The sequence below is a fragment of the Struthio camelus genome, chromosome 1 (assembly GCF_040807025.1).
Source record: "Struthio camelus isolate bStrCam1 chromosome 1, bStrCam1.hap1, whole genome shotgun sequence".
Taxonomy (NCBI): Eukaryota; Metazoa; Chordata; class Aves; order Struthioniformes; family Struthionidae; genus Struthio; species Struthio camelus.
The window spans coordinates 75,093,277-75,112,144 of record NC_090942.1 but is presented as its reverse complement, the minus strand read 5'-3'; the positions used below and the strand labels follow the sequence as shown (position 1 = coordinate 75,112,144).

The 18,868-nt window shown below is 38.0% G+C and overlaps 1 protein-coding gene across 50 annotated transcripts in view; it reads right to left on the bottom strand.

Annotated features, from left to right (window-relative positions):
* SOX5 (SRY-box transcription factor 5) overlaps nt 1-18,868 on the bottom strand; it is a 724,053-nt gene that overhangs the window by 98,560 nt on the left and 606,625 nt on the right. For 25 of the 50 annotated variants that reach the window (XM_068949602.1, XM_068949596.1, XM_068949513.1 and 22 more), the window contains one exon: nt 1,822-1,942. In XM_068949602.1, the coding sequence (XP_068805703.1) occupies nt 1,822-1,942 (121 nt within the window). Of the gene's footprint in view, nt 1-1,821; nt 1,946-18,868 lie in introns of all 50 variants that reach the window. The other 25 variants (XM_068949463.1, XM_068949562.1, XM_068949319.1 and 22 more) reach the window with 1 other exon arrangement.

Genomic DNA, 18,868 nt, shown 5'->3' with positions numbered 1-18,868 from the left:
GCCTGTCAAAAACATGACTTGATGTGAGCATGTCATAGTTTTAAGGCAGCTACTTTTTTCACTGCTACAAGCTTTCTAGGTGTAGCTAAACCCATATACGCTTTTGTTTACACTAAACTGTGAGTGAAGAGAAAAAATCCTTTGGACTACTTATCACTTTCCCTCAGCTTCTCAGTCAAATTCAGTCAAACATGCCAGGGAATCACCAAACACAGAGCTGTCTTTTTCCATTGGCTTCTGCTCAGTCCTAGACCTTGGCATGCTGTTAATTCCAAGCCTTACTGCCAGGAGCAGCAGCAGCGGCAACTTTGCTCTTTTTTTCTTTTTCATTTTCAAGGTTACTAAAATATGTGATGTCATGTGTTCTTCATGGATGTGAGGTACTCTAGGACCGCTTTAGATTTAATGTACTTGCAGTAAAAAGAAGGAAAAAAACAACCTCAACTCTTGCTATTTAAATCAGACTGCATTAACATGGAACTAATTTAATCTGCCAGGTATGTCTAACAGGGTGCTTTCCTGACCTTTTCCAGGCCTACAGTTATGGTAGCATTCACATTCAATGTGGCTTTCAGTTAAACATTCTGTAATGTGAATTACTACTTCTCCCATCTGAGAAAGAATGAGTGTCATGAAATCACTGGAAGAACTGAATGAGCCTATGCTTTGGCACTGCAGCTGCTGAGGGAGGTGAAGTGTTTTGAACAGTAATTTTCAGTAGTGGTCCCAGTCTGTAAAATATTAGGAAAAGGCATTTGTGGCCAAAGGAACTGAAATTCTCACTCTAGTACTATATCTACAACATTACAGAAACTGAAAGAAATCTGAAATTGTGGGCTAAGCCAGTTTAATTAAAGGAATCTTTTTACATTCCAATTTTATAAAACTGCTGCAGCAGAAAGGACTGAATAACTCAAAACAACTGATGAATTCATGAGCTAGTCAATGATACAGATGGATACACTGACATGGACATAATAAAGCTAAACAGACATACTAGAGACAGAATGGTAGAACAAGCAAGTTCTAGCTAACTCAGTAGGAAACTGATGTCAGAAGAATTAGATAAGCAAAAACACATAAAACCAAGTCTATGAAATTCATGCTGTAGCTAAGTCTGTTCACTGAAATGAAGTTCCTTGATTAATCTTTAACTTGTATTTATTGGCATCTTGTTGACAGGAACATGAGATCCCGTGGAAGGCTTAAATAAAATTTCCAAAAAATCTGGAGATTGTAGAGAACAATATAAATCTTTCAAAGATTAAGAAAGTAGATGCTTTTTTTTAGTCTTAGGCTCTCATAAATTTACTCATGGTTTGTGTTAGTCCATCAAACTGAAAGGCATATGCTATCTTTGATCTCTGTGCAGAACCCCCGTTGAGATTAATGTGAGTTCTGTGTGAAGAAAGAGACTAGAATAGACCCTCAGTTCACAAACAGTAAGCAGGCTGCTTCAGGAAAAAACATATTTTCTTATAACAGTGTTGAAATTCATTGGGAAGTTTCAAATAGCTTCTCTTCAGATATATGTATGCATGTGTGGCCATGAACATGTTCACTTGTCAGAAAGACCTATCGGAAAGAAGGTGCAGAAATCTACTTGTCATCTGGTATGTTTCACTGTCGCACTGATGCATTTACTACTTTGTCTCTCGGAGAATCTTTTCTCATATGATCCTGACTAATTCTACATTTTAACATCATCTGTGCAAGTTTGCGATTTTGTCCTTCAGGCTAAACGCGGTGGTATTTTTATACAGACTGGCATGACATTCTGCCCTATACCCACTGCCAGCTAAAAAAATCTACAGGACTTACTGCATCCCGCTTTGTAGCTGAAACCAGGAGGAAGAAGGAATCCTTGCTGAGCAGCTGCTGCTAGGGTTCGTTGGTCTGGAGGGAATACGGGAATCATTAATGGAGGCAGCTGACCCTGGACCTGCTGAACAGGAGAGGGAAAATCAAACGTGGAATTTTTTCGGGGGAAAATGTCTGCTTACATACTTTCTCTTGCTTCTAATCTGTGAGGTCAGGTCTGAATATGCTCCTCCATAGTGGGGTGTTCCAGTAGCATCAACTATCCAGTCTCATCTTAATTATCATAGCACTTCATATGAATTACATTAATCCAAAATAAATCAAAAGATTCCACTAACATATACCCATATCCCAATTCAGGAGTCACCTCCGCCCAAGTCCATAATGCCTCAGTTTTCTTTGGTTGCAGGGTGGTTTTTTTCCCTGTTTTATTGTACTGTGTAACAATATTGCTAGATCTCAGTCTCAAATAGTAACTTTCACCCTGACTAAGCCCAAACACATACCCAAAAATCCACGCACACACAGAAGTAAGAATATGTGCATATGTAATGTACATCATATGCACAGTCAATACTATCTTTTTGCCTGTACACATGCACATATACATACATGTGAAAAGATGAAGTTTCTGAGATGGTAAAAAATAAAGCGGAGATACTTTGTTCACAAGTAAAGCACAGCTAAGTCTAAAGTGCTAGCTGTTCAACTTTGCACAGCAACTGTACACAACCTAAGTCAGGAAATGGAAAATATTATATTGTAAGTGAATACTGCAGGGGACTTTAGACATGCAGAAATTAGTCATCTAAACTGGAAGTAGGCCATGGCACTACAGCTAATACTATTGCTTTTACCAAGTTTTGTCAGAGTTTTTAATTACTACAAACGGACATCATCTTTTTCTGTCATACAGAAGAGAAATGAACAGTTTGCTAGCTTAAGCAGTTAAATGGCTGGTCTTAATTAAAAAAAAAAAATCCGTACTAACAAGTAAAACTTTGTTTCTTAGGAGATCAGTCAGTAAAAGGAAAATGACTCATTTTTTAAGAGAGGTCATCAAGATTTGCAACAGCACTGTAAAGCTGAGGTATTAGAGGTATAGATACATTATCACAGATTAAAATTTTGGTTTGTGGTCTGTAGCCTTAAGAAACATGGGGAATCAGGGTGTTGATAGACTAGCCTTTTTAGCCAGCGGCATAAGAAGATATTACCCCCCTCATTATTGCCTGCATAGCAGAGTTGGCAAAAGAGAATGTGTGTCAGCTCTTTGGCTGCCACAGTTCAGAGCACAGCATTTTAACTTAATTTTGTTTTAACATAAACTCCTGAAGATCCAGGAGATGTCTCAATTCACCCAACACTGTTACAGGGCACAAGAGTGATACGGAATTTGGGAATGTAACCTCATAAATTATGCCAGGACCTGTCAACACCTATGTGTGTGCTGACCACACCTTTAGAGTCTGAAACAATTTGCAAGGATGGAGTTCAAGAGCGTTGTTGATGGAAATTCCTGCAGTGGGAGTCTAAGATTGGGATTGAAGCTAGAGTAGATGTAGCTCCACTCACTGAACTAGCTTGATCCATTTTTTGTTATTTCAGTATTCCCCTTTCTATTCTGATCCTGTTAACTAGAAGACATAAGCAGTTTAACTGGATTGCAGGAGCAAAACAAAAAACACATAAAATGTGATTTCTTCTCTGTCCCCGCTCAGTCACCCTGGAACTGTCCAATGTTTGCTTTTTTCCTCATGTTTTTGTTGTTTTGTTTTGTTTTTTTTAAGACAAAGACAAAGTAACTATATTCTTTTAGAACAAAAATGAACAGCCGTGTGGAATTTTTTCATAGTACTCTTCTTCGGCAAAAAGCCACAGAACTTTTTTTTAAACGGTTTCCAAGGATGAAAGTGACTTTGCCAAGCAAAGAAGCTTCAAAACAGGACTCAAAAACACTAATAGAAAGACAGATGGTTCTACTAAGAGCTTTGCTGCCAAAAAAAATGTTGAAAAAAAGTGAAAAAAATGGAGTGATGTTATTGAAGCTGACTGCAAAGTTCTCTGATGACTGCAAATACTCTTGTCCCACTGCAAGTGTTAACTCTGCCTCCAGGGCTAATATAACTAAAGCACCACACACACACAAATTGTCATTGCCAAGCCCACAATGTAGCACAAGTCTGCACTTGATTCCAAGTGACTGCCAAATACACGAGCAAAACACTGCACTGAAAAATTCTCATTTACGCAAACATTTACCAGGAAAATGCCCTTTCTTCTCAAATCTGACTGTTACATTTTCTTTTTTCAAATCACTGTTCCTCTTTCTCTCTCCAAGGGGCCTTTGGACCCTCTGATTTCAAATGATACAACCCCTGTTGTGTCAAGGAGGTAAGAACTACAGAGTGATGAGGATGGTTTGCATGGATACAGAAATAACGCAGTCAAAACAATGTGATTTTCATTCCAGGCTGGAATATATGTAGCACCACTCAAGCAGCTACACTTCATTTTCTCCCAAAAACAAATAAGTGCAAATACTATTTTGTTTTAATCAGATTACCTGCCACAATACAATACAAATTATGGACTCTTCATTATTATAGCTCATTTAACTACTACATTTTAACTTTTGTTATGTTTATTATTATTACCTAGAATTGCTAGGATACAAGTGTTTCAAGTGGTACAGAACTCAGGCCCCCCTTCTGAGTTTTATGCAAAGGTTATTTTCCTCTTTTTAAATTCTTTTTTAATGCTAATATTATGTCAACTGCATCTCTCTCAAATGTTTTTGTTACACAGTTTACACTCTTTCCAAAGTTTTCTTGATAATAACATCTTGATACCAACATTTATAATTGCAATGTAATGGCCTCCAAATCAGAGCTACTTTCAGGCTTTTCAATTTGTTCTGCTACTGGACAGAAGTAAATAAAATCCAAACGCATATGTAACCGTAAAAATATATACAGTTGTCACGACTCTTCACTTGTCAGTTTTTGTACGTGATTACATACTCTTAGTTGCAAATTCCTAAAGATTGCATTTTAAATCCTGATAAAAATTCCAACAAAAATCCCATTGAATTTAATGAGCTATAATTTTGTATCATTTCTTGTAATTTCTTATTTGCTTTATTGCATTAGCATGGATGATACCAACTCAACTTTCCAAAGGCCTATTATTGTCACTATATGTATTATTGTCACAATGCCAACTGATCGCGCTGTTCCCTGATCTGTCTTTTAATTTAAATGCCATCAGCACATATCAGATTAACCAGAAGTACGACTGTACTACATGACAAACCGTAGAGACAAGAAAAAGGGACATGACATATATAAAATAACAAAGAAATGAACAGACTGAAGCGAGAGCCATAGTATTATATGCAATCAATTCTCTAGTCAGGGAATTAATACTTTCATTCTCACACTTCTGATAAATATTTGGGGGCAAAAGTGAAGTCCATGCTGCAATGAAGGAAGTAAAAACATATTGCTTGATATTTAGTTTATGAGAAATAATTCCCCTAAGGAAATGGATTAAAGATGAGTTCAAATAGGCCAAGAAAGTAATGGTTCTCTAATTCATAACGAGGGCAGTAAGTCATCTTCTGTACTGGCATTGTATTTCAGCAGCAGTAGACACTAAAACATAGTTTTACCTGGAGCCCAAACCAAAATCAGGGACCCTTCAAATTTGCCACTGAAAATACGTAAAGAAGGGGACTAGCCCTAAAGAACGTATCAATGAACTACATAATACGAGCACATGGAAAGGTACTAAATATTGTATCTACTGTCCAAGGGGGAAACTGAGGCAACTACAGATGTCCCTAAAGATTTTCAATTTTGGGACATGCCTCTCTGTTTCTTTGTTTGGTTCAGTGTCTCTGAAAATAGGGCCTTAAATGACTTATCCTTATCAAAAAACTTGGAACCGATTCAAGCTGTTGAAGCCCAGGCCAGCATCTTCACAAATCTGTACACTTCGTTTATGACATGGCCATAACAAGTAAAATCACGTAAAGAAGTGCTTTAATGTAGCCACAGCTAAATTCCCAGTATTCCTAGCTTCATCATAATTTTAGTACTCCTGCCTAAATTTTGGTTTCCAATCTACATTTAGGAACATACTATGGTTGTCACTGCTACCTAAGCAGTAAGCACTAAGTTTTTAACAATTACCCCTACTGTTTGTTACTAGCTCCTGCTGTAATTTTTATAAATTTACATTGCAAGCACTTAAGAATTACCGTCCTGCACTACTTTCTGCAAAACGTCATGTGCACTTTCGGTCCCTATAAAAATAGCTACAAACACGAAATAGTTTATGGAAATATTTAAGGTTGCAAAGTTAAGCGTTCAAGGCTTAGGAAATGTCAGAATCAGGATGGCATGTACAACCTTATTTTCGCCCTTTATGCACATGCATACTGACGTAGTGTTTAATTAAAAGTTCTCAGTTTTTCCCCTGACATGACTCTTGCTTAATCCAGCAGGCTCATAATATTTCTCAAGTAGCTGAAACCCATACACTCAACAAATCTAGGCCCCTAACAGAGCAGCTAATAGTTTTATGTATATACTTACAGCAATGTCATTTTCATAGTTGCTCATTACATGCTTACCGGCGTACACTTTTTGCATAAGTTTTCCTCTCTCCAAAGTAAATATTTCAATACGTTTCTTTGCATCCATATGTAACACTTTACACTGAGAGGTGAATACTGATCTTCTACCTACCTCTAGTTCTTCAGAAGCAATTCTTTCCATTTCAGTGAGACAAGCCATGGAGTAATGTATTAGTGTGACTAAGAATGGCAGATAAAAGCACGACTGCCTTCCTTATAAACTGACAAAACTCTTAGCAGTAGTTTACTCTTTCAGTCTCTTGAGCTGTAGAGAGAACGCCCTTCGGAAGCTGTATGAAAATCTTTATTTAAATAGACTCTTACATGGTTCCTTTATGGAGAAGTGTGGCTAATTTTTATTTTCATTTGAGTTATTCTCAGCTGCCTCAAAGAAGTCCAGATTTTCCATTTTTAGAACAGTGGATGTGCTTAAATGACTCTTTTAACTTCAAACTGTTGTATGAACACCATCTTGCGCACTACTTGTTTAGAAGTTAAGTATCTCTTCTACTGTACATAAAAGAAAGTAATGCACATTTATCCTGCACTGACATAAATATGTCCTTCAAAAACAACGTTTAATTGCATTAGGCCCCCTTCCTCCAGAAACACTTGGCTCGTGGTGCCGCACACTATGCTGAAGGACTGGATTCTTTAATTAGCATATGTGTTGGCCATCTCTTTCTCTCTCTGTCACACCCCCCCACATCTATCTTAAGAGAAATAAAATTATATGTCCTCATATAACTACAATCTGCTATTTTCCCTTCCAGTGATGTTTAAAATAAGAAAAGAAAATGTTGTTCTCCTCATTCTTTTCTCTTTACCAGTTCCCTAAATCTACAGCATGCGTCCTAAATCTATATTTCTCGCCTATCTGTGTAATGCAACGAGCACTCTCCTAGAAAGTCCTGGGTGGCTTCTTTATGGGGTGCTCAGGGGGTACTTAAGAAGCAGACATATAGGGAGAAGAGATACAGAGCTGCTGAGGAAGACACTAAGGATACAGAGTGACACAGCTTCTGCCCCGTGGCTCCTCATGCTGGGAAGACCTAATACTTTGCCTTTACTATTGAGGGGCAGCTCACGCCTCTACTAGAAATAGTGGTATAGTGGATCCTCGAGAAAGGATTTGGTGAAGGCCTTTTCTTCCCATTTTCTACCTGAAAATTTTTCTGTAGTGGATAACCTGGGCCCTGAATATTATTCTTTCCTTCCCTGCCTCAGAAGCTTACACAGTGCATACCAATACTTATTAAAATTCATGCTTTCTAAATACCCCAGTTCATTCAATAGTAGCACCTCACTGTTCACAATTGTTTGAAAGCAGTGGTACTGATTTTAGAAAAATATGCTTTCACAGTGGCAACCTTTGAAGAAGAATCAGCAAGGCCAATTAGGGAGAAAGAAATCCCTCCTATTTTAATTCTATTAGCATAGGAGAGCTTTTTTCAGTGATAGTGTGGAAAAAATTATTAGTTTGCCAGAACGCAGAGACAATCCTTAACAGGTAATAGCTGACATGTATGTGCCCTGGCTCATAGAAAATGCAAGAAATAAACTTCCAGGAAAAAAGAAAAGAATCGCAAAGAATGACATAACAGTTTTTCATTTTTAAAAAAGCAAGTAGGCTCCACCTAGAAACTTTCTGTCTTTGCTCAGTCCTGCAAGAGCATCTAGGTGTCACTCCCAGCCCCCATGCTGGGAGCTGGGACTCCAAACTCTTCTCATCATAAGGACTTCAAATACTATTAAATGAACACATGCTTAGCCTTTTTAACTAAAGTGCAAAGAAGTGCCTTAAATTGCCAAATAGTAAGACAGTAGCTGTTTGTATGCCAATAACTTGCTTCTAAAGGCTCTCTTCCTCCACTTCAGATTACAGAACAAGATGACAAACACGGTGGGAGATAAACACCTTCGGCAGCACTTCGGCAGCATTAAGGAACATCTCTTGGATACTTCCAAAGAAAAAAGCAATATTATTTATTCATTTATGTAACTAAAATAAAGAACTACAGAAGACTTTCTTTTATATTTGATTTGGTATAGAGAAAGCATACAGTGGAGAAAAAAGCAGTAACACGACTTTCTCCCATTTGGGATGATGCATAACAAGGAGTATTCGCGCTCAAGCCACTTAGCATGAAAGTCATCTACAGGGCAATTCTGCCACAAAGGCATTTAAGGCACCGGCTCCATTGAAAAATTAGACTAGGGAAGCCACTGAAATAAAGAGCCTGAACTGGAATTCATTCCAATACACAGCTGTTTTAAGTCTAAAGCTTATGACTTCAGGCAGAAATGGCTGCTCCATGGGGTATGCAACACCCCAGTGGGTGGGGTTCTCAGGCAAAAACAGGACTTTTGGGGTAAGCTACTGTAATTAAGGTAACAGCTACACTGGAAGACTGAAGTGCATTTTCGAAAGAGCCCTTTCTAATCAAAGGTGTTCACAACTCAGTAGCAAGACTCAATTTGCTCTTTCTTCTTTGTAGAGGAAAAAGATCCATTGTTTGGCTGACTGAGTGACTTGTTGCATGAAGAGGAAAAAGTTAACAGGGGGACACAAAATAGGCTTTTGAGGTATGATCACAAATGTTTGGGCCAAACTGACTTATTTCACCTTGTTTAAAATTCACACAAATACTACATTTCTTATACCCTAGCTTCCAAGCACCTAGTCACCTTGTTTATGTTGTAGTACCCTTCCCAGAAGGATAAGCCAGGACTATAAGGATGCCACAAGCTCATGACTGTCACAACTGCTGAGTTAGTTATATGGTATTTTGCCCCCTTTTTGCGTATTTGCTGGCTTACAGCAACTTGTTCCCAAATGCAACTGTGACTGTGTGGCAAGAACTAATGTGCAAAATCACTTCCTTTGAAGGGGAAAATCTATGATCTAACATTAATAACTGATTCTACCTCACAGTACGTGAGGGAGCACACAGTACCCAGATGTTTCTTTAATGCCTTGCCCAATCAGCTCTGGTCCAGTGCCGATTGCTCTAGCAGTAAGCTATTCAATGAAACATTTGTCAGTGAGAAGAAAACAGGTGTGAGATTTCCTGATGTGTTTTAAAAGACAGCATGTAGGATAATTTCTCGAGTTGCAAAAGTTCTACTGTTAGCTGATCTATTACATATTGTTTCAATTATTCAAATTATAATGAACTTTGGATTTTTTTTGAACAGGCTATACGGAACGACAGACAAAAATAAGTATATTTACCTTTCCATTGTTCATACTAGCATTCTAGAAGTTACCTGTATACTTTTTCTTTTCAATATGCCACTTTCTGTTTAAAGGGACTGAAATGGCTGTTTTTTGCAAGTGTATGGTAACCCAACTCTTTTTCTTTCCAAAGAAACTTCTTTGGAATATCCAGTGCTTACATTTTACCAGGTCAAAATTGTTTGCAGAACAGTATCACGGACTGCTGTCAGAAGAGCCTTGGAAAGAAGGTCAAGTATTAACAACTGCTGCGGAGTAAGCAGGGAGGAGCACATACAATAGTTTGTGTCTGCTCTGTGCTCAGTGGCGGCTGTTTCTTTTTTCAGGCTGTTAGAAATGGAGTGACAGGTCTAATGGTCAAAAGAGGTGTGTGGAATCTAGAGGATTTTTGCTGTCACAGTACAGTTATTTTAATGCACACAAGGCTGACTTTGCAAATCAATGGGCACACTATGAAAAAAAGCATGGATGTGACACAAGGCTCAGCACTAGTGTGGGATGTAGAGGAAAAGGAAGCATCCAAAACTAATTTTGCAGAAACTTCCGTGGATGTTGCAAGTCCACGGATTCAGGTAAGGAAATAAGTTGTACTACTACACCCCATCACAGGCAGCAAGTCTGGCTTCCTTTCGACAGATAATAAATTCGGCTAGCTAGAAGAAATGTCCCATCCTGCTTTCCCTTCAGCCCTTTTGAGGCATCTTTGGGCACATCCTGACATCAAAACTATTGCTGTCAATGTTCCCATGCAAAGGATGCAAGGAGGACGATCTTCCTCATTGCATTCACTAAAACATTCGGCTATAAACCTGCCCAAGATGCTGTTTTCAGGTTGTGAATGCAGCTTATATAAAGAAATATGTTTATTCTAATCGTGGGTTCTTACTCCTATGTAGACTGAAGTAATGCAGCTTTTGGGGTGTGAGCCTACTTACTACAGTGAGCTCCTTCATTTACATATGGCTAAGTATAGGCGTATGTTCTTGCAAAATCGGGGCAAAATTATATTTAATATTTATATTACTGATTTCAAAGATTTCCTTAGTGCATTCCCCCCAAATGATCAAATAACGGACTACAAGAGTAATAATATTAAGTAGGACTAACTGGTATTTTCATCATATGAAGTTATTCAGAGGCATCTGTGTTATGACCAGTTACTCCTCCTCCCCCTTTACCTCTTGTTGATTTTTCCATACCTGCATATTAAAATCCCAGTAAATAATCATTTTGATGTGTAAGTTGCAGTACTATTTTTCATGTCTATTGTTCCAAAAAAATGATTTTTTTAAATTTCCAAAACAGGGAGGCCAGTGCTAATATGGAACCCACTGAATTTAAAACCATGTATAGACAAAGGCAAGCGCTAGGATGGCATTTTTGACACAATGGTGAAGTCCGGTTTGAATTCCAAATTCCTGAACAGATCAATATCTAAGGCCTAAACCACTTAATAGGGAACTGTCTTCATTAAAAGACACCTTATTTTATTAATGATGCTGAGGCACTCCCAGATCAAGCATGGTAACCAGCCCCCTGAATAGTGCTTAATGAAATGAGGGACTGTAAAGTAAGTAAGGATAAAATATGAAGTGGGTAGGTTGTGGTGTTTAAGTGGAAAGGAGAAGATTTGAACAGCAAGCCAATCTCTCATCCCAGTGTTCCTTCTCCCGCACTGTGGTAGGCTTAGGGAGTAAAGGAAAGTGACAGCTCTCCAAAGCTTTCCTCTTTTCCTGTACTGATGCCTCCCTCCTAGTGCTCTTGCACTGCAGTGCTGCCATGATCTGGTCCTCTATTTCAACTCTTCCACTGTCATTCACTATGAGTCATGTATGATACATTGCTTGTAATGTTTCTATACATAATTACAATAAAATATTTAAATCTGATCAAATAGTATGACATAATTCTACTTTCATAATCCTTAATGGAGAAATCTTACTTAGTCAGACTGGCTGAAACAGAAGACAAGGAGAGCATTAGAAATCTGCCTTATAATAATTATTTACTGTTTTGGTTAGGATTTTTTGCGCCAATTTCCTTAATACGATTTAAGGTAATACTATAGAGGGAGGAAGAGGTACTCTTTCAATCAAAATCCTACAGTTTTAAGATGTGTTTTGCACTCAGTATCTCTCTGACAAGTGGAATATCATTAATTAAAACAAACACAATAATTCTAACGTGTAGGCAGTGGGCAAGAAATAGGGGTTATTTAATATCATGCAGTGGGCAGAAATTCAAAACCCATTCAGTTGCTGAATAGTGCAATGGTATAAACAAACATGAAAGTCTTATCAAAGTCATTTACTTAAAATCATACCATCTAGAAAGAGAGACAATTTTATATATATATATATATATACACACACATACACACATATCTACATACACACATATCTACATACACACACACACACATAAAGGACACAGAAAACAAGTTAATTCTACACTACAAGCCTGCACTTCCTCTTGGTTTCTTTAAATGGAAAGCTTGAGGGATGTAGTTAATACAATAGTACACAATCTAATACCGTACAGGGAAAGAAACATTCTTTAGGACCTTATCAGCGTTGATTTGGGCAGAATTGGGTCTGCTCAGAAAATCTTAGACTTAAATCCACTGATTAACCCCTCTGAATGCTCCCTCCTTTTTCGATTTTTTAAAATATTATTAAATATTTCGATTTTTTTAAATATTATTAATTATAAATTAACTTGTTTCAATATATGGCTGATTTGCAGTGGCATCAGATTCGGCGTGCTAGTTGCTACACTAATTTACTGTAATTCTTTCCTGAAGATGACATTTTATTTTTATTTTACATTGCGTTTCATTGTTTTCTACATGATCTTAAAAAACCCTCCACTTAAATATGATGGACAAATGGCCACGAAAACTAAGACCAAATGTTAGTGGAAGCCTCTGTGGAAAACACATTTCTAGTGCTGGATAGCCTCTAATTACCACCCAGGGAAATGCACAATAAAGACCTCTTTTCAATCTTTCAGCTGTTCATACTTGTTTCTGACTGTCCCCTTTGCCAGTAGAATTGTTCCTTAACAGAGTTTAGTTTCACCAGTAACAGTCTGATTTTAAAAGTAAAATGGATTCAAGTTGCAGAGGAAAGACTATTTAAAAATATATGTAGCAACTCTTCCACTCATATTCTGGTGCTGTTTTTTTTTTTTCCTCTTGATAACCATAATCCTCCTCATACAAAGATGTTTGTAAGAAGTTCTGTTTGGGAACATTTTTTTTAATGGGATTGAAGACAGTCTCTCATTTTTTGCCTACAATTTTGTGACAGCAACACATTCAAAGCACAATTAACTGTAGGCAAAATGATAAGAGTTTAGACATCTGATCATCTGATTTCTGTGTGTAGTCAGGCAGCTAACCCAAATCCTGCAGCTTGTTAATGCATTGAATTTCAGGCACAAAAATTTTGATTGTCCTAAACATTTTTTTTTTTTTGCTGTCTCTTCCAGTTCCTTCATGTCCTTCTTCTCCTCCTCTTTTAATAATAGGCATATGAGGAAAGACAACAAGGCGGGGGGGAAGCAAAGACTAAAAGTGTTTGTTTCTTTGGCACTTCTAGACATGGACCATGCAATGGAGAAGGAAATTATCTACCTAACAAGAGCACCTATCATAAATCAATTTTTAATTTTACTGGTGGATTACAGCAATCAGATAAACATTCGCTGCATGCCTCCCTTGTATATTGCTCTTTGAATCAGCTTGGACCAAGATTTAGTTAGGTGTGGGAGTCCAACCTACCTTGCAACTCCCAGACAATATCTGATTGGTATGCAGTGGGCAAAAATATAATGGTATTCACAAAGCAGAATACACTTATAATATATGAAGTGCAGGATCTCACAAGAGGGGAAAAAGTATAACATAACGAAAATGAATAACCTCTGGATATTTTCTTCCTAGTCTGAAGTAGTTCTTGAATGTACAATCATTTTTCTGGCTTGCCTGCCTTTAAATATACACATACCATACTCCTAGTTCAATTTCTAAGCTGCTATAGGTATTAGAGAACAATTTACATGTGATTTGCATTTTTTTTTTTTTTGTGCCTGTGGTTTTGGTAAGTCTTCCAAACCTAATGACTGTTCTTTTGGCCAGCAACATAAATGCTGTAATCACACAATTATTGTGCTGGGAACAGTTTAATTCAGCATTTTGTTCTCAACCACAGAACAATTACTCAACAATTTTGGTTAACCATACTAGCTCACTGCCTGGAGAGGAAGCAGAATATTCACAAGAACTATTGTCCTACATAAAGGCAGTCAGTAGATTCTTATCTATTACAACTTTCCAGCAACACTTTGCTCTTTGGGGTACTTTTACATACTCCCAGTTAATGAAAATAAATGACTAGCAGCATACTTTGTTGGCTTATTCTTCTCTATCTGTTGAACGCTTTTAATTGTGCATTTGCATAGTAAAGAAAAAGGTGGATGCGAAGTGTCTGGGAGAGAGGGATAAAGCAGAGCACTGCAAAAAGCTCTGAAAGTACCAAAATAATGCTATCCATCTACTCTCCTCTAAGCATAAACCATGCCATTTCAGAATTCCTTTTTAAGTTTTGTTCTTAAACCATCCCTTTCTCTTAAGCAATAAAAAGGGACATTTTTTGAACAATTGATTTAATCCTTCTACTTTTTATTCCGAAACACCATTGGCTAGAAAGTACTCCTGACATGTCTTTCGGCACATTTAAGTCAGAGAACAAAGTTTTCATCCACAAGGCAGTCTGTGGGGCTGGATGTTTGCTGCAACTGAAAATCAGGGGCCTCCTTCTCAAGCTAACTTATGGAAAGCAGTAATTTCATTTCATGTTAGTGTGGGACAGCCATAGCCCCTATATAAAGGTAGGAACTTGGCTCTGGTCACGTCACAAGACAACAGCACTTGATGCCACTGAGCAGTACCGAAGAGAGAGTAGTCCTCAGTAGTCACTCACTCACTGGTTTCACTCGCTCACTGGGATGCCTGGATTTATTCAACGCTCCCACTATTCTCGCCAGCTGTGCAAACGTTTACTGGGAGTGGGCATTTTTTAAAATGTAGGCACTAACACTTAACATGCTTTGTGTGGTAGACGTGATTCACAATGAAGTGAATGAAAGTTCTGACACGTCAATAAGAACAGATTTAAGTTAATTATTTGTTTTAACTAAGTGTCAGAATTCTTACATATTTTCTGCTCCAAATGGCAGTTCTGGAAGCATTCTACCTAAGCAAATATAAATATAAATATTTTAATAATTTCCCTTCTCCTTTTGTTTTTGTTTTGTCTTGTCAGTCACAGAGAGTATTTTCACTCAGAGCTGTGAATCTGAAGAGTGCAACTCTGACAACGCTGCTGAACAAGTGAACTGAAACTTATTAAACAAAACTGACTCAGGAAACTTAGTTTGATACTAACAAGAGATCAGAAAGGAAAATAACAGTAACATGAAGAAAACATAAAGTGATACTTGATTTTGTAAATGCCTTTAGCTTTTAAGTAGTATTCAGCTCATAAAAAGGACTTTGTAATAATAATTATTTTCTTAAGGACAAAATTTGACCTGTAGGAACTTTGTTTTGAGTTCTTACCCTGCTGAAGTCAATACAAAATGACTCCAGTGGTACTTGGCAAAAATAACTGAATTAAAAAAAAAAAAAAAAGCTTTAATTAAAAAAAAGGGCATCTGTGAAGCAGAACACAGGCTCGAATGTCACTGGCAGCAGGACATAGGGCTACATTACTCTTTTTTTTTGCTCCACTTCTGACACGAACAGTGTGTCTCATTCTGCCACAGATTTGGGGAAAGACCTTGTCCCCAACCTAACTTTGGATTCTCTCCTGGTACGTCAGAGACACAACGTGTATTGCATTAACGAAACAAAAGTCCAAGCCCAGCTCTTCCCATTTCTTGGGCAACTGCTCCACCTTTCACTAGACTACTGAACAAAAAAGTAAGGACTGCTCCCTTCTTTTACTGTTGCCCATTAGAAAGACAGCAGCTACATTTTATGAGTCTGTCGCTGTGCTTCAGGCGCCATGCCTGGTGCTTGAGCCTTTCAGGTGATATGAATGTTGCTCTGCCTTGCTTCTGGATCCTGGCGAGCCTTAGGCAGGAGCTAAGCATCTAGGTGTTTAGATCGCAGCAGTTAGAGCATGCGCAGAAGAACTGCAGAAAACAATCAGATCAAATCAGTAGGTGCTATCTATGTTAGTTTAGATGTCTCCAGAGCTTCAGATCACAAATTCAAACTAAAGCTCTTAGTGGCTCTGCCTGTATTATGGCTGAACAGGATGTGTATGCAAACTCGGGAAGCTCTCTTGGGTCCCCCAATTTAGATGTTCCCAAAGGCTAAGTCCTTAAAAAATCCTTTTTTCTGCCTTGACCCTAAGTCATCCAGATAAGAATTCTACAGAGAATGACTTCACTAACCAACGTTGCAACTACATTATAGATCCTAATACTGTTCTCATATTCTCAGCAGGCAAGAAAGTAAAAAGATAGTAGTGCTATGTAACAACACGTTGCTTGTGTTATGTGCATGGACATCATTAATGAAAAACAGCTGCAATCCTGCAGCCAAACAATTCTGAATAAAAAAATCATGGGGCTCTTTGGCACCTAAAGGAATGATTTAGGATATAAAATGTTGGCTTACTGAGTGGCCTTGAAACCTGCTATGTTTACACAAGCATATTAGCAACACTTTAATATCCCATAACAAATCAGTAACTACAAATATGTTTAACATGTGGTAGGGCATTTGAAAAAGTACCTAAAGCCTTTGTGTATGACATCTTTCTTTAAAAGGAAAAGGATTATTTTAGCAATACAAAACCAAAATATTTTTCTAGTGAGTTTGTTTGTTAAAACGTGATCCATTTTAAACACATCAGGTCCCTTTAAGTCTAAAAGTCAGAGCTGTGTGTGCTCTAAGCCTTTTTATCAAGATGACTCATTCATTCATGGGAAGCATGGATTGTATGGCTGGCTTATGGTAGCACTCTAAATTAGTACTCACACAATGGAGAGCTTATACAATTGCAGTAGTCCATATCCAGTAAAACTGCCTTAGTGCCTTGAATAATGGGCCTCGCTAAGTCTCTAACAGTTCTGTAAGAACCTCTAAACAGCTGCACACAACACATGACCTGTGCCATCTTTACAATGCCTGCTAACCATGAAAGGGAGCTTTGGGAACGATTTCCTCTGCATCCTCACCACCGGACAGCATCAATCCCTTTGCTTTTTACAGAACAAGGGGATTTTTTTTCTCCCTTCTTTCTTTCTTTCTTTTTTTTTTTCCCCTTTCCAATCAGCTCTCCACTGATCATCCTTCACATTTTAGCCTCTGCCCTAGAATACTCTGGACAATAGTACTGATTCCATCTGTGCTCTCCATTAAAGCCCTAGTAATCCTTCTAAGAACAGCTGGACATTCGGATTCCACACACAGAAACTCTTTCTGTGGAATCGCTTGGCTACAATTACGCTGAGGCTGCGCTTATTTCAAGTTCTTGTCTGCAAATGTCTTTTGTAGGGTCCTCCAGGGCTGCACAGTAAAGTTCGGACACAACAAAACTAACAATACACTGGGACAGACCTAGGCTCTGATGACAACGCGGTGCTCCGTCACCTCAGTGCCAAGCAGCACTTAGAAGATATTTTTCAGACAAATGACAGTATTAACGACAAGCTTAAAACTCCCGCCATGTCATTAAATAATCATCAAGTAGCATCTTCAGTTAATCAAATTATTTTAATATCTTTTTCTTTTTTTTTTTTTAAACACAGGAAGCACTGCAACGCCTAGCTTTTGCTTGGAAGCCTTTTTAAAGAACTGCACAGTAGTTTGGCACTTTCCTGGAACAGCATAAATTCAAGAGAATGATCTGACAATATCTTTCATGCCTTGAAATAACAGAGCATTAGGGAAGGTCCAGCAGGGCACAACCGACAGGGTAGCTTAGCTGCATACCTTGATTTTTCCAGGGACTTAACTCTCCTCACTGTCAATCACTGGAGTAAATCTCCATTACATCTCACTTCAGCCCAGAAGTACTTTAAATATATATTTAGAAAAAAGGAAAGAATAACTCCAAGTTAATGATTTTTACAAGAAGCCTATACTGATATTCTAATAGAAGTCAGTAGTGAGTCCTACAGATCTAAGTGCTTCTTATGTATCACAATTTGCGTGTATGTTTGTCTGTGCCTGTATACACACACGCATCATCTGTGCCCATACAGAACTATAAACACACACATTTTTCCTGTAGATGTGTGTGCACACGTCTCACACACCACACAAGCAAATGAGGGAAGCTATCTATAAATCTCATTTCTGGTATTTATTTTAAAATGTAAATGTGTGTGTATGTGCACATGTACTGATATTTACACATATATATATACACACACACACAGAGAGTACCCACGAAACAGATGCCCCCCAAACAAGAGTCCACACACATATGCATATATACAGGCATGCACCATACAAGAGATGGTGATACCCAAGGGAAAACTGCAAGCAGAACGCAAACAATATTTATCACACACCTTTGAAAATTTCACTTGCACAGTATGCACTCTCCTGTGTGAACAGGGACAGCAGTCTACCTCAAGCAACTCAGAAGCTTATTTTCTTTAAAGCCAATTGACAGACATGAGACTTTTTCTTCCCAACTTTTCACATGCTATGACTGAGCTGCAGTGTTATCCATATTGAGTCCCAGGCCAGAGGGAGTTCTGAGGTTCCATATTTTGTAACCTATGATCGCCGAAATGAAAGGTTTTTTTATTCACAGAAGCGGAAGATTCAGAGTTTCCATTTAATGTGAGGCAAAGTGCCTGCTTCCAGCCTTGAAATGACTCAAGATGTTAGACTCTTTAGGCAGTTTTGTGCAAGGTCTTTGGAACCATGGTATGAAGCAGTTTTACAAGCAGAGGGACTGAAAAATACATACCAATACTTATTTTTGAGTACTCAAAAACATTTTTAAATGTTTGAGATATATGCATAACACCCAAGTGGCAAGTAACATGCTTTTCCTAAACAAATCAATAAACCCTACCTACCACATCAAGCCATCATGTTTACTGCTCTCTCACACGCATTAAGTATGAGAATA